The sequence below is a fragment of the Fusarium graminearum genome, chromosome 2, assembly GCF_000240135.3.
Source record: "Fusarium graminearum PH-1 chromosome 2, whole genome shotgun sequence".
NCBI classification, from domain to species: domain Eukaryota; kingdom Fungi; phylum Ascomycota; class Sordariomycetes; order Hypocreales; family Nectriaceae; genus Fusarium; species Fusarium graminearum.
Window position 1 is genome coordinate 2081843 of NC_026475.1, and position 14945 is coordinate 2096787.

Here is a 14945-nt window from a genome sequence, read left to right on the forward strand (position 1 = left end):
GGGGGAAGAAGTCCATGCGATGCGATGCAGCTTGAGCCAAGATAAAGAACAAACAGACTGATATCAAGTGAGCTGCCTATTCTGCCTTTATCATATGATGGCAGCAAGGTTTTTAACTATTGGTAACTACCTATTTAGTATCTATCTAGTTAGTATCTATACGCGTTCATCCAGGCGCAGTTTAAAAAGTCTACTGAGATGAAATATTTAATTCGCATCGTTCTAAGCGAACGCGAGAAATCCCCCAATGACTTCAATTAATGAAACAAATACTGAAACCTCGTTGGCTCGCCCCTGGCTAGTCAACATGTTTTTTGGTGCCCTCCATTGCAACGTCATCCCGCTGATGTGGTGTGGGCTGTCAATCCCGCCGACGGGGGAATTTAGATGCCGGTTGAATCTCTTAGCTGTTCTAGATAGATGCTGCTGCTGATCTTGATTGCTGTAAGGGTGTCGTCTTTTGGTGCTGGCGAATACGAGGAGCGAAAACATCAGCTCGTATCCCAGACATCAATTGATACGCTGTGACATCAATACTCAATGTTTACTACACAAAACAATATACAAAAGATCCTTTTTGAATCATCGAAACACTTTGTGACAGCTAAACAAACAAGTTTCTGTTGTTCAATGGGTCGGTTTGTGTTACATCATGATCCCGTTCTTTCGGAGTCCGTGAAACCGACACAACTTCTACCTTGCACTCCACTGTCACTATTAGAGCGATCATGGCTCTTCTTAGCGTCAACCTTCGAGATGGACTCATCTTGACAGCAGTGATAACCATTCTGCTGTATATTTGGGAAAAGAAAACTGCAAAAATCACTCGCAATGGCGAGCCTCTCAGGTTTGGCCCTTCTCACAGAGCTTACCCTACGCTCACGCTATCAACCATCATCTCGATCAACATAACTAACCATCCAAACAGAAAACCACCAAACACACTCCCCCTCGTAGGAAACGGAATCATATTCCTACAACCTCGTCAAAAGCTCTTTTCCTGGTTCCACCGCTGTGAGCGCCTCTACGGCTATGAAACCCTCCACATCACCGTCCCCTCCCTCCCACCAGGTGTAATCGTCAACGATCCTCAAAACCTGGACTTTATCTTCCGCAACGAAGGCGTCTTTGAAAAAGGCGAATTCTTCAAGCAGCGCTCCTGGGATCTTTTCGGCCATGGCATCATCAACGTTGACGGCGAATTCTGGCGGCTGCAACGCAAGGCGGGACTGCGGTTCCTTTCTGCAGCGGCCCTGAAGACGTTGACGAATGAGAAGTTGCCAAAGTACCTTGATCAAGCTATTGGTGTTTTGGAAGCAAAGACAAATACTAAAGAAGTGGTGGATTTGCAGGCTGTGGTCCATGAGGTTACGACGCAGTTGATGGGACGTATGGCGTATAACATGGAAATGCACGCTGACGATGACTTTACCGTTGCCTTTGAGCACGCTTCTGGAGGCACTGCCGAGAGGTTTCAGAATCCGCTTTGGTTCGTTACTGAGATGTTTACGGGAGCTCGAATGCGACGCTCAATTACAACTGTTAAAGCATACGGGAAGCGTATCGTCACAAGTGCTGTGGCTGATCGAAAGGAAGCAGAGGGAAAGACACAGTCTGACGCACCGGGGAGTCTTATACAATCATTGCTTGATTCAATCGGTGACGAGACTCTTGTTGCAGATGCTGCGCTCAATTATCTCTCAGCCGGAAGAGACACTGTCGCGCAGGCTTTGACGTGGACGTTGTATCTTCTCATGAAGAATCCGCATGTAGCGACCAAGCTGCGTCAATCCGTTGAAAGTCTACGAGATGAAGACACCAGCACTGGAGACGACCCCGAGCTTCTTACACCAGTACGACTGCCATATGTTCTAGCCGTCTTTTACGAATCACTTCGTCTTCGACCTCCCATACCATTCGAAATCAAGCAAGCTCAACAAGCAACTACTCTCCCAGACGGAACATTTCTTCCCGCCGGCGCTATCGTGGTGTGGTGTGCTTGGGCGATGGGACGTTCACACACAACATGGGGTCCTAACGCAGATGATTTCCGTCCTGAGCGCTGGCTTACTACATCACTAGCTGGAGATGTGACCGTTGCTCAGCGTCCAGCGGCTGAGTTTCCCGTGTTCAATGGTGGACCACGGGTATGTTTGGGGAAGAAGATGGCAGAGTTAGTCGCGGTACAGACATTGGCGAGATTAGTTCCCCTGTTTAAGTTTGAGCCTGCGTTTGAGGGCGAGAGAGTGAGCAAAAGTAGCTTAACTTTGCCTATGGAGGGAGGTTTGCCTGTGTATGTGCAGCATCAAACACCTTCGTAGCAAAGAGAATCATGACATACATATATATACAACTAAACTTTTATTGACCCCTGGTATCGCTATGCTCTTAGTACGCCTAGTCAAAAGTAATCTTTGATCCCGCAAACGCCGCTGTCTTTTCTGCGTCCTTGGCCTGCTTCCTCGCCGCCCAACTAGGATGTAGAACTCCTTCATCATCCTTCTTTGGTGGCGGTCTCTTCACCTCAGGCCTGCTCTCCGCGCCGCCTTGCTTAGCAGCAAGAGGGTTGCGAATGCCCTTCTTCCAGGGTGTTCGTGGGCCGTCTCCAGCCTCCACGGCACCACGTTTGCCGTCCCAGCCAGCGTCGCGACCGTTCTTTGATTCCCAGGCTGGCTTCTGCAAGTGCTTGGCTTTGTTGCCGAATTTCTTCTCCCAGATGGCCTGTCGTTGTTTTTGGCCGAGACGCTTCTTGGCAGGCGCGACGTCAACGTCAGAAGCGGATTCAGAACCCGAGATGTAACCGCCCATGAGTGTGGGTAAGAAAGTCGAGGCGCGGGGTCTGGCGGTTTCTGCCTTTTCCTTGCTCTTCTTTTTCTTGGCTGGAGGTGGTGAAGGGGATGCTGAGATTGAGAGTTTCTCTTCTTCGTCTGATTCCTCTTCTGATTCCGATCCGGAACCGAGACCGAGTGCTGCGTCTGAGCCACCGTCGGAAATATCGTCGAGGTTAACCTGCTCTTTACCCTTGAATTGCGCGTATCTCTCGTGGTTGAAATCATCTTCGTCCTCTGAATCTGAAGATCCACCTAGTAAATGATCGTATTTTGACAGTGCCTTTTCCTCGTCCGCTGCGTCCTCGCTATCAACATCCTCAGGTTCTTGGGGAGGATCATCATCATGATCAGAGAAACCCTCAAATTCTGATTCAGCACCAGCCTCTTCCTCTTCCTTCTCGACCGATGCGCGCACGTCTTTCTTGACCTCTGGCTTGGGCTCCTCCTCTATCCTGTCGGACGGCTGCTCTTCTTTCTCTTCTTTCTTGGACTTTCGCACACGCTTCGCCTTTCCGGGTAGAGGGACGTTGAGGGCCTCGCAGAATGTGGTGATGGCGCGAGTGACGGCCTGCTTGACGAGTTCGCGGTTGTACAGTCCGCTGGTGACATTATGCAGAGCAGCTTGTTCTTCGGGTGTGAGTTCGGGCTTGGGAACGCCTGTGCGGATCTCTTGGGGAAGGTTGGGCGATGCGGCGAGGTCCTTGACTTTGAGAATCGACGAGTACAAGTGAGCGCGAGCAGTTTGATGAAGATCGAGCGACTAGTAGATTCCAATTAGAAAAAATGCGAATGCGATAATTGTGGGAGATTGTTACCTTAAGAACAGTCACCTCTCGTTCCAATCTTTCCTTCTTGTCAGACTCGACTCCATCTTCGTGAAGTCTTTTGCTGTATCGCTGGCGCTCTAGACCCTTTGCGGCTTTGAGTGCCTTGGAAACATCATTGCAATGCTTCTCCAGCTTCTCTCCCAGATTGGGTTCTCCGCGCTTTCGTTTGGGCATTGTTGGGTCTGTTTTATGTTGGTTGGCGATGGCTTCTGTTGTGTCGCAAAAAGTTCTATATCGGGGCTGCAACAAAACTTCTGAGTGCGCGAGATAAGACGATAACTGTATTGTCGCCTGATGCCAGCATAGTTAAGCACAGTGCGAAATGGATCACTAGCTCAACAGCAGTTGCTTCACCCATATTCATATCGCGATAGTGGGGCATTGTAAATGCATGCGGGGGATCGACTTGTACAAACTGGATCTTGGGTACTAACATACCTGAGTGCTACAGGTATTATATCGTTATTTAACTATCGGAATTAGTACTTACTATGCACAGGTTGAATGTTGATATGGTATAGCTTGGAGTTTTCACCATTGAGCTCTGCTTGTCTAGAACTCTGGATTGTTGTCAGTCAGCGTAGCTTTATGTGTATATCAGTTATCTCATTGAGAAACGTAAAATATAATGAAGCCTCCCAACCTTCATGGCAAAAAGGAATAATTCTTTGCAATCGAATCTCTAATTCTGTGTCTCCGTCATGCCTTGAAACCTTGGGCTTACACATCTTCGGAGGCTGACCGAGACCAGCTCTTCTAGAACATCAATGCTATTCTTCTTAACATTGGGCTCAGATACACCCTGATACGTCATTCATAGTTCAATCTATCGAGATACCCGCGGCAGTGTTCGGTAGTAGTATTTTAGTCTAGGCCCATCAATCTACATGGCTGACTTCTTGGCGGTGATTGAACTTCCGCATGATAGAGCGATATAAGTGAAGTGCATTCTTGTCACAACCTCGGGTATAGATGATATCGTTCTGGAAGTATTCGTATGTAAAAATGGACTATGCTGTCACTATAAGCCGCAAATCAAGTAATCGAAATGTCCGAAATGTCAGGACCCTTGTTTTTCATGAATTTTTTTATGCACGTTGCTTGATCTCGTAATCCGAAAGGCTTCCCGTCCAGCTCGGTTCGATGAGATGCCGATTAGTTACCGTGGATAGAGTTGCAATATAAGCAACAATGTCAAACATCAATCAAATCAGTGAAATGTCGTTGGAGAGTGTGGATCTAGACTACATGGATCGCTGACAAGGGAACAAAAAAAGAGTGCATTCTCGCAAGTCAAAGTCCGGAGACCCACCAGACAATTGGCGTTGAGCAATGCAAGACGAATTACTGGTATCAAATAATGTTTCGGTTAGGTTAGAGAGAGAAAAGGAAATACATATTTTGGTAGGGGTGATTAGTGTTTTCGCACATCAAAACCCGGTTTATGCTACAACAAACCACTTGCCAGCATGTAAGTTGTCTAGGACAAAACTCAAGGGATACCACGTTACAAAATTTACATCTCCGACCAACTAGACGAAACTCTTTTTAGATGAGGCATGATTCTTGGCATTGTTCGAGACGTAATGGACTACTAGGCATTACGGTCGAAACCGGGTGAGTCTTGGCGGAGAAATCTGGGGGCCTTGGTATCGACATATCATGAAGATGGAGTGCTCTTGGGGGATGAAATGGAGTAACCCCGTCAAGAATGGGAATGAGTTCCTACGATAGAAAAACTCTATGCAAATTTATGAAGCGTTGATAACCGTTTCTTACCGTGTCATGGCGCAACAGATTGTGGTGAGTGTTGGTTTCAACCCCCAAATACTCTAAACGGCCATTGCCATGATGCCTCAACATGTATCCACCTGTCTGTTATCTATGCAAAAGGAACTACTCACCAAACTGAAGGGAAGATAGGCATGTGAAACTAAAGATACCGGTGAAGCCACGAAAGATTTGAGACAGCAACATGTCTTGCCAGTCACTGCGAAAAACAAAATATCACGATTTTGGGGTCAATCATACAGGGCTGAACGTCTTTGGGGGTTGGGGTTTGTTCCATCATGAGAAAGCGATTCATGTCTCAACTCCAATTTTTTATTTTTTCTTCTCTGTTGGAGACAAGGACCAGGCATTTGTTGAAGCCCCAACCCAATTCACATGCTTGTCCAGTATTACCCTGTGATAAGGTTGGTCTAGCGGTCTGCTTATCGGTATTTGCGAACGGAACAAGCTTCCTCGGGATCCTGCGCCGGACTTGCAAGAGCGCACATCATTTACCCTGAGCCATGATGGAATTTTCCTGATTCACACCTTGTCTTTCTCTACAGACACCACCTAGACAAGGTATCTTGGGTTGAGGCTCAGTTTCAGGGCCTAACGTGAACCCTTGTGGTTTGATAGGTGTAATTTCGTCGTTGAGCGTTTACAGCATGTTGCAGATTACGCTGGAAGAAACGGGCCGCTGTGCAGTGATAGGATATCTATTGTTGGGAAAGATGGACGTTAGAGACACTTCACATGTCAAGATGAATACTCTGTGTGCAAGTTAACTTGAAGTTACACATGAGCGAATACTGTTGCATCTGCATCCTTTCTTGAGCAAGTTCAACAAAGTTGCACGTTCCTCGGATTATGTTCCACGGCATTATCGCAAGTGACGCGTTGAGAGTCTCATAACCGAGGATATCAGATATAGACGGACCAGTGTTGCGGCTTTAATTAGACAATAGCTACTACGTTAGACGCTCGGTGAAGAATAATATTCTCATTAGTTACGTATAGTCGTATATCCTTGTATCATCTCAGGACTTCAATGTCCTAGTCTCAAACGACCCTTGTTTGGTTTCCGATGACGACCGGGGGTGAGACGGGAATGGGATTTAGACTAGCTGGGAATTAGGTGCAGGTTTTTGGGCGGTTTAGGCGTCGGGGGCTGTCATGATAGAAATATATTTCGGGTGATTTGTATCAATGCTCGGCTTGTAATGGATCGAGTGTAAACTAGATAGCGGCATTGAAGTATAACAAGGCGTTGAATCGAGTCAAACACTTGACAAAGACGAGATAGACTCTGTGGAGCTGCAAATCGGTAGCTGTAGTGGAGTCATGTTCGGGTCGGCAGTGTTAAGGCCTCCATGTATCCACCAACATCCACTGCGAGCCATACTGACGGTTCAGTTGTTGAATAGTAGGTACCCATCAAAGGGAGCACGAATCCAAGCAAGACCAATCTACAATGTTACTGTCATCAAAAAGTGATGTCTTGATATCAAGTCGTGTCAGCATCCAATTGTTGATATCATCCTGCGCAGCCAATGAGATAGCTCCCGTTTATTACCGTCTGTTGCGTCATTGCTAGAGTTCATTGTCTGGCTCCAAGTAAGACGAAAGCCTAGACCTTGGCTACATGTGACTCGTTCTAAGGTACTTGATATTCCACGCCTGGCGTTGCTGCAGCTCCAACTCCAGCCATTGAGATGACGCTTAATTGCTTTCGGATAAGTAGGCAGACCAGCCCCTCATTGCCAGCATAAGCAGACCAAAGCTTAAGGTACAGACAATTACGATAGCTTTGCAATCAATTCAGCATGTATCAATTCGATATGCATTTCAACAAATACCAGGATTCTATAATTAGCTATTCAACCGCTTTGCCAAATGCCACAGCTTTTTACTGTTACAGCTCTGGCTACAACTATCAGCATGGAATGAGGGGTTGCCAATCCCGAGTTACACCAACGACATCACGTTGATTACCACTTGAATTGGCTAAGCAACGCGCTGGTAGCTTTTTCAGACTACGGGACCTTGATCATCATGTCATTAACCTGCTTCAATCATTGACGAAAACGCTCCTTCTTCCCCGCATTCTACACAAAAGCCGATAGCCCGCTGCACACTGTACTGCAAAGCTGAACGCATCTTGTCCTTGTTCACTGTGCTACTGTACAGCTTGGACGGACTGAACCTTGGTATGTGACGTTCTTTTGTGAGTGGCTCGGCGGGCGCCCTTCTCTTCCCTCTCTGGTCACTGGTGGAGGGTCGTCAGTGGTTGATATCGACGCGCCGGCTTCACAACGCTGAGCTGGATCAACACCAAAAGCAGGTCTCGTGCTCTTGATGTAGCAGTGTCCGTAGAAATGGCATCTGTTTCGCCTTTCTCTCGGTCGTTCGGAGAGATTCCCCTCTTTCGTTGGCCATCTGAAAGAGGTATCAATAGCTCATCCTCTCGTGTCGCTTGATTGCCTGCTGCTCTTTAATTCTGAGCTTTCCTCCCACATCTTGCTGCTCTTCCTTCCATCATTCGAACGTGACGCCGATCATAAAGCCTCTTTTTTGCCCTGTTACAGCACTCAACTGCGCCGGAACATTGTTGTTGAGACGCCCAAAACTGTTTTCTTGAGATCCCAATATCAACACTTTCGATAACTCCCTCTACTCAACCATCAACAAGTGGCTTCGCGCCCTGTATTAGAGAGCTTCCGTTTCGTCTTTCGATCTCCATTGTAAGCTCTCTCCTCGGCAGTCGTCTTTGTTTCCTTCCTGTTTGTCGCTGTATCTAATCCTCGACGGCAATTAGACGCGGAAGCATACAATCCCCTAAGCTCCTCGGATATCCATCCCTTTCTTCTGCTTGTTCTTTGGTAAGCTCTTTTCTGACTCTGTTGATGCTCCATCTCCAGCTGCTGCAACGCCTAAGACATGGCGGGGAAGGCCCACTGTGCCTGTGCCGCGGGAGGGGACCCAGCAGCCCCAGCAGCGGGCATCTACCCCCGCCCCGTTCATGCCTGGCTCCTGTCATCTGCATACACCCCTCGAGTCCCTCACCAGACCCCCCAAGACAAGACTCAATGTCCCCCACGCCAAAGGCAGTTCAGGTCCGGGCATCCATTTCCAAGCTCAAGCTCAAGCTCAAGCGCTATGTCACTGGCCTGGTCTGGCTTTCGGATGTCTTCGGTTCCTGAAAGATGGCTGTAACCTGATGGTGTTGTCCTAGCCGTAGTCGGCCGGGATTGGTACTGTCCTGTATAAGCAGTCATGATATTATAAAGACCCAATCATGCCCACGACTTGCATCTGAACTTGCACTTACACCAGACCAGCCTCGAACACATTTGCCTACCCTTCCTCATAGACAATAAGAATCGACCTAGTCTTGTTAGATCGACTTCTCTTCGAACCGAACTCACCTCCACATATCCATCATGAGCCAAACATTTAAGCAAGCAGCTGAATCAGCTCGCTCAAAGGCCCGAGGCGACTCGGCCGCTATTGCCAATGACCTTCTTCACACACCTCTCATGAGGGCCGCCCTCCCCTTCATCAACGGAGGCATTGCCGGCATGGTAGCCACCACAGTCATCCAGCCTGTCGACATGGTCAAGGTTCGCATCCAACTCGCTGGCGAGGGAACTGCCACTGGCCCCAAGCCCAGTCCCTTGGCTGTCACTCGACAGATCATCGCCAGCGGAAAGTTCCTTGACCTTTACACTGGTCTATCAGCAGGTCTTCTGCGCCAGGCCGTCTACACCACCGCCCGCTTGGGCATGTTCGACACATTGATGGGCAACCTGTCCGCCCGAGCAAAGACTGAAGGCCGAACAGTTGGTTTCAAGGAGAGAGCCACTGCTGGTCTTACCGCTGGTGGTATTGCTGCCATGATCGGTAACCCTGCTGATCTCGCCCTCATTCGAATGCAGAGCGACGGCCTCAAGCCCCTCGCCGAGCGAAAGAACTACAAGTCCGTCATTGATGCTCTCAGCAGCATCGCAAAGAGCGAAGGTGTGGGTGCTCTTTGGGCCGGTGCTGCTCCCACAGTGGCCCGCGCCATGGCTCTCAACTTTGGTCAACTTGCCTTCTTCAGTGAGGCCAAGGTCCAACTCAAGAAGAACACCGATCTCTCTGCACGAACCCAGACTCTCACTGCCAGTGCCGTTGCCGGTTTCTTCGCTTCATTCTTCTCACTGCCCTTTGACTTTGTCAAGACACGTCTGCAAAAGCAGTCCAAGGGCCCCGACGGCAAGCTCCCCTACCGAAGCATGATCGACTGCTTCTCCAAGGTTGCCAAGCAGGAGGGTCTTGGTCGTTTCTACCGTGGTTTCGGCACATACTACGTCCGCATCGCTCCTCACGCGTAAGTGTTCCTGTCCGCTGGATATCGTTGAACAGTCCGCTAACTTGACTTGCAGTATGGTGACACTGATCGTTGCTGATTACCTTGGCTTCATCACCAAATAAGCGAATAAATTAATAAGAAAGAATAATCGGTCGAACGGATAGATTCGACATCAAGGCGTTATTTGGCGGGACATTGTGACTGGGTATACTTTTTGGATAGGAGCTGCAGGATACCATTGTTGCTATCATTTGGGAATCTCTTATGTTTTTATGAAGCAATTGATGAGATATTGATCATATAAAGAAGAACTTGTTGAAGAGAATTTGTGTGGGTGATGTTGTGAAGATGTGAACCGTAAATTTGCTCATGCAAGGTGTAGCTTCCTTTCCTCTGCGAGCTGACTAAATAAGGAACCGGAGAACTGGAAGATTGAAAGCGGCTATGCACCCCATTTTAAAGGTTGATGGAGCTCTAGGAGTTAAAGTCAATTACTCTCCATAACTGTAAAATTAACTGTGTTAACAGTTTTCTTCCCTAAATCTTGAAAGTTCACATGAGATTCTTCCCGAATGAAGTGGGTACTACCCAGACCGTCATATACAGAGTTTTGCTCGACCCATGTCAACAATAAAAGCCGTCATCGTATAGGGGTCAGTACACCAGTTTGTGGTTTCATTCGAATCACTGGAAACGCAAGTTCGAGTCTTGCTGACGGCAAATGACTTTATCTTTTGTTATTTCTACTGGGAGCAGTAGATGAGTTTGGAGGGTTGATTTTGGTTGGTGATTTTGAGTGCTGACAGGCAGGACCCTCCATGAAGTTGACGTGTGGTGGGGTAGGCATGACACCTAGATTTGGATGATGATTGTGCCTGGATGTTATTCTATTGGCTCTTTGTTCTTTTGTTGGTTGGCACAAGATCAAACAAAGCATTTTGTTTATAGAAATAAATAGACAGTAACAATTGACATGTAGATACGGATACAAACTTAATTGCACATCGCTTGATATTGACTTTATTGTTCCAGAAACCGAGAATAGCGTCTTTAGCCAAAACCACATACGGAATAAATGCAAGGAAATAATGAAACGGCGGCATTGGTAACGATTCATATCGGATGTAAGAGGTCCCATCTTGCTTAGCTGACCGGCTTTTGGAATAGTAACATCAACATGCTCTTCGTAGGCGTCTAGTCGAAGCAGGCCCGCATCGTTATATATTCACTTCTCTCACTATGGACTTAATGATGGCTTCTTTTGCTAGCAAACTTGAGTGGAAAGATTCTTCCGCTATTTACGTCAATCTAGCCTATGCACAGTGTCTCTTAATCAGAGAGCATAATGTTGATAATTTATGAACTCCGTATCGGCTGTGATAGCATCCGCAAACAGTATCTGACGTATACTAAATACGAGATAGTAAGTGATGATACAACGGACTTCTACCAGAAGATCAGACGACGGATGGTACACCCGATACTAATCATCTCTGTAATTTAGCACGCACAATTCATGAGGCCTGCTATGCATTACTAGGCAATCAGTGACAAAGAAACGTGCACCCAGCTCTTTGAGTAGGAAAAGACATGGGAATTGCAAGACCGTACGCCAGAGAAAATAACATCTGGCTGTTCATGGGATGGGTCTCTTCGCCCTGCCTTGTGGCTTCAGGGCGCTATCAAGCAGGACCAGCAGTGAACCAGAGATCACAGGTTTTGGTAATAGTGGCTAATGATGAAAGATAATCTGGGAAAGAACCTGGGAGTTTCTAATTTAACAAGCGTGAGGGCGGATAACGTACTGTATATACCAGGTAGCATCCCTTGAACTACGTCGGCGGCCACAGACAAAAATTCGATAATAGACGACGATAGCCAGATTTACAGACCACCAACAGAACAGGTCTCGATGCACCCCCATAGGGCAATGGCTCCTAAGACCTCAGGGTGATATGGAGTCTATCTTCGTGTGACCATCCTGGCAGTTATCTAGGTCTACACAGTAATTACTCCGAGGATACATCGATGTCTTGAATCAGCTGCATGAAAGTCTGTGTTCGTAGAGGTGAGATCTATATTGAAGGGATGCCCAGTCATTCGCAACACACCACCTTTCCACAACACAACAGAAAAATACCAAAATAATGAGTGCATATTTCGGCTTCTTCAAAAAGATATAATTCAAATTAAACCCCAAAAGTTAAAGTTTTGCCGTCAGCAAGACTCGAACTTGCGTTTTCAGTGCTTCGAAGAGCCACAAACTGATGTACTGACCCCTATACGATGACGGCTTATTAATGGTGATTGTCAGCAGATTTATTACAGATTATATACCCCAAGACATGCCAGACCCACTATCCTGCAGTGAAGCTCAACCACCTGGACTTTTTCTCCTTTTCACACTTGCACAAGACACAATTGGTTTGATATGTTAAGTTGTTATTGATTATGAATTCTAATCTTCTTTTTACCCATAAAAGCTCCCAATCTATAGTGTCCATTCTATTAAAAAGAAAAAAAGCAATGTTTTGACATGCTAACCCGCAGCACTTAACTCCCTAATATACTCCAATCTCGAATGCATGGATCATATCCATGGTCCAGGCCAAGAACCTCTGTTTGTAGCATCATCCCAGACTACCTCCAGTTTCTTGACTGCAAAGTCTTCCACTGAGGTTGGTTTTTCTTCGTGGTATCTGAGAATTACGTCGATAAACGACCAACTTGCTTCAAACAACCGTCGTTGCGTCGCAAGTGTTTTCCTCATTTGTGTAGCCATCGCTGCACCAGCTTCGATGGGGCCTCTAGCCTTACATTCCCACTCGTTCAGCACACGCTCACACTGTAAGCCGTGAAAAGCATTGTGAACCTCCCTACGAAAATGAATATCGTCAAGGAGGTTGGCCAGTTGAGCCTCTAGGGTGACAATGAGACGACCTACATGTAGGAGATTGTTGACAGCTTCGTCGAGGTGCGGTGAAATTGTTTCCATGTGTGTCACACCCTTTGGGAAGAGAGCGTTAATTACATCTACAACCTCAATCCAGCTCTCAGGTTCCTCCAGAGGAGTGGGAAGGCTCCAGATAGAACTGGTGGTAGTCTTCCAGATGTTTCGCGATCGAGGACGGGCCTGGTTATATCGGTGGAGCTCGGTGACATGGTTGCATGTGTGGACATCGGGACACCACTCCATTTTGGCAGTCTTCATACAGCAGCCATGGTCATCACACTGAAGCCAAGGACGAGCAAGATGCTCGTTGATGCAGGTGCATGACATGGTCTCTGCAAAGGGATCAGTGTAGATTGTGGCTCCGCTGGAGATGACGGGGCGCATGTCGCAGCGCATTGTGTGAGTAACTACTCGATAGCACATGATGGCGGTATTTTGCGTTGTTGTTTTGTTGTTGTGATACTTGATTGATAACTTAGCTTTCGTTGATGATTTAGTTGTGTCAGTAATGTCGAAAAGTTGGACCAAGTCTCAGACTGCATTTCTGGGAGCATGACTGTGAGTAGGATATATACTTGATACAAATTCGTTGAACAGAATCGCATCTGAATGGTGTTCCACAGGGTCTTTGTTTCTGCATTTTGGACAAGATATTTGTGCGTGAAGACTGGGTGAACAAGATAATTGACCAGACAAAGGTTGAGACGTTGTTCACTGGCCCCCAATGTGCTCAACGTTGAACAAAGATATCACTTGTATCTAGCATTGTGGTTGATCTCACAGTCTTTGAGAACAACATATTGCATTACTATGTTCTCGATTTGTTTGCCCGGACCTTTATGAGTTTACTCTATTCGATACTCTCTGGCTCATGGCTAGGCGCAACGTTGTTAGGAGCAACGACAAAGAAAGTCACGGAACAAGCATACGAACGACAGCTCCATAGAGGGTGCAAACAACTAGATTGTCAATCGAAAAGTCAAATGAAATGTTTGGTATGCCCGCCTAGTTACTCTACTACCTCTGCCTTGTGGTTTGGTATTGCGACTAACACGAAGAACGGTTCCCCACTTAGTTTACGGGAATCGGCAGCGGTAATAAGTTTAAGGACCGGTACCGTAGGTAGTTACGGAACTTTGCACGACTTCTCTCAACACAACGTGATACACAAAATTGTATATGGACCGGGCGACGTTGTAATTTGACGCAACGCGCAATGTGTATTGAGGCTGTGCTAATCTTGAGGTTATCTTACCGACAGCTTGGCAACGCCAAGGTCAAATAGGTACACATTATTCACCAATTCCAAAGCCGTAAAACCGCCAAGGGTGGACGCGACGCTACAAGGGTTGGCGCGCTGGGCTGACGCTGTCATCGGCATGATTTTTAGCCCGAATTCCCGACATCGAATTCGTTTCATTTGGCGGTGGTTAGTTCTGTCATGCGATCAAATGCTCATTGGATGGTAAAATGCTGGTTTAGTGCTTTCTACGGGAATGACATTCTCGGGCATTGCTCCGTATGCGTATCAAAAAAGGAAGAATCATAGATTTTGAACAGGAGGCGGCTCTAAACTTATATGCGGGTCCCGTATGTACGACACAGCCGAGGGAGACCCAGGGTGGGCAAATAAACCCCGTACTCCGCTTCAACTTCAACTACAGAGCCCAAGGGGTGAGATATGAGACCATGTTTTTATCGCATTCGGTCTTGTTGTAATTGTCGTACTCCGTATTCCCCAAACTCAATCCAGCGGTTACATGATAGGTTAATTAGACGTGTCGTTGCAATTAAGATCCCGCCACAAGCTTTAGATCGAAGCCCAGCAGGGGTTGTTTGGATGTCTCAACGCCTCGCTCCCCCTAACGCATCGCCTAATGCACCAAATTCGATCAAGGGGAGGGCAGAGTTTCTTAGTTAGCGGCGCAGATGGACAATAATCGAGTTGACCAGGCATAATAAAATAAGCACGCGTAGACCATTACGACTTTTGGACTTGACAGAGTGAATACTCGTCGGTTTAAATGAGACTAACTTCCCTTCTAAAAGTCCCGGTCGTACTTGTCAAAACAAAGCCTAAAACTTCAACTCCACTGTTCCTTCCACTAACCAGGTACTCCCTGTGGGCCCACGACGCAACCGAGCCACTCCAAGCATTACTTCGCCGACTCCAGCATCCTTTAAACTTCTTTCTTACAAACAAGCATCTT

At 47.1% G+C, this 14945-nt stretch overlaps 4 protein-coding genes and 2 non-coding genes across 6 annotated transcripts; 3 read left to right on the forward strand and 3 right to left on the reverse strand.

Annotated features, from left to right (window-relative positions):
* Positions 1-728: 728 nt before the first annotated feature.
* Positions 729-2321, forward strand: FGSG_08377 (uncharacterized protein; the record flags this gene model as incomplete). Its single annotated transcript, XM_011322098.1, has 2 exons — positions 729-847; positions 929-2321. The coding sequence occupies 2 exons, from the start codon at positions 729-731 to the stop codon at positions 2319-2321; spliced, it is 1512 nt and encodes a 503-aa protein (XP_011320400.1).
* Positions 2322-2397: 76 nt separating this feature from the next.
* Positions 2398-4581, reverse strand: FGSG_08376 (uncharacterized protein; the record flags this gene model as incomplete). Its single annotated transcript, XM_011322099.1, has 6 exons — positions 2398-3591; positions 3647-3887; positions 4097-4103; positions 4149-4218; positions 4383-4460; positions 4546-4581. The coding sequence occupies 6 exons, from the start codon at positions 4579-4581 to the stop codon at positions 2398-2400; spliced, it is 1626 nt and encodes a 541-aa protein (XP_011320401.1).
* A 4290-nt stretch (positions 4582-8871) lies between these two features.
* FGSG_08375 (uncharacterized protein) lies at positions 8872-9904 on the forward strand (the record flags this gene model as incomplete). Its single annotated transcript, XM_011322100.1, has 2 exons — positions 8872-9800; positions 9856-9904. 2 exons carry the CDS (start codon positions 8872-8874, stop codon positions 9902-9904), a joined length of 978 nt encoding a protein of 325 aa, XP_011320402.1.
* Positions 9905-10418: 514 nt separating this feature from the next.
* FGSG_20709 lies at positions 10419-10502 on the forward strand. The gene has a single exon. It is a non-coding gene; the product is annotated as a tRNA-His (tRNA).
* Positions 10503-11994: 1492 nt separating this feature from the next.
* FGSG_20710 lies at positions 11995-12076 on the reverse strand. Its single transcript has one exon. It is a non-coding gene; the product is annotated as a tRNA-His (tRNA).
* Positions 12077-12372: 296 nt separating this feature from the next.
* On the reverse strand, positions 12373-13158 carry FGSG_08374 (uncharacterized protein; the record flags this gene model as incomplete). Its single annotated transcript, XM_011322101.1, has 1 exon — positions 12373-13158. The coding sequence occupies one exon, from the start codon at positions 13156-13158 to the stop codon at positions 12373-12375; it is 786 nt and encodes a 261-aa protein (XP_011320403.1).
* Between the last annotated feature and the right edge of the window lie 1787 nt (positions 13159-14945).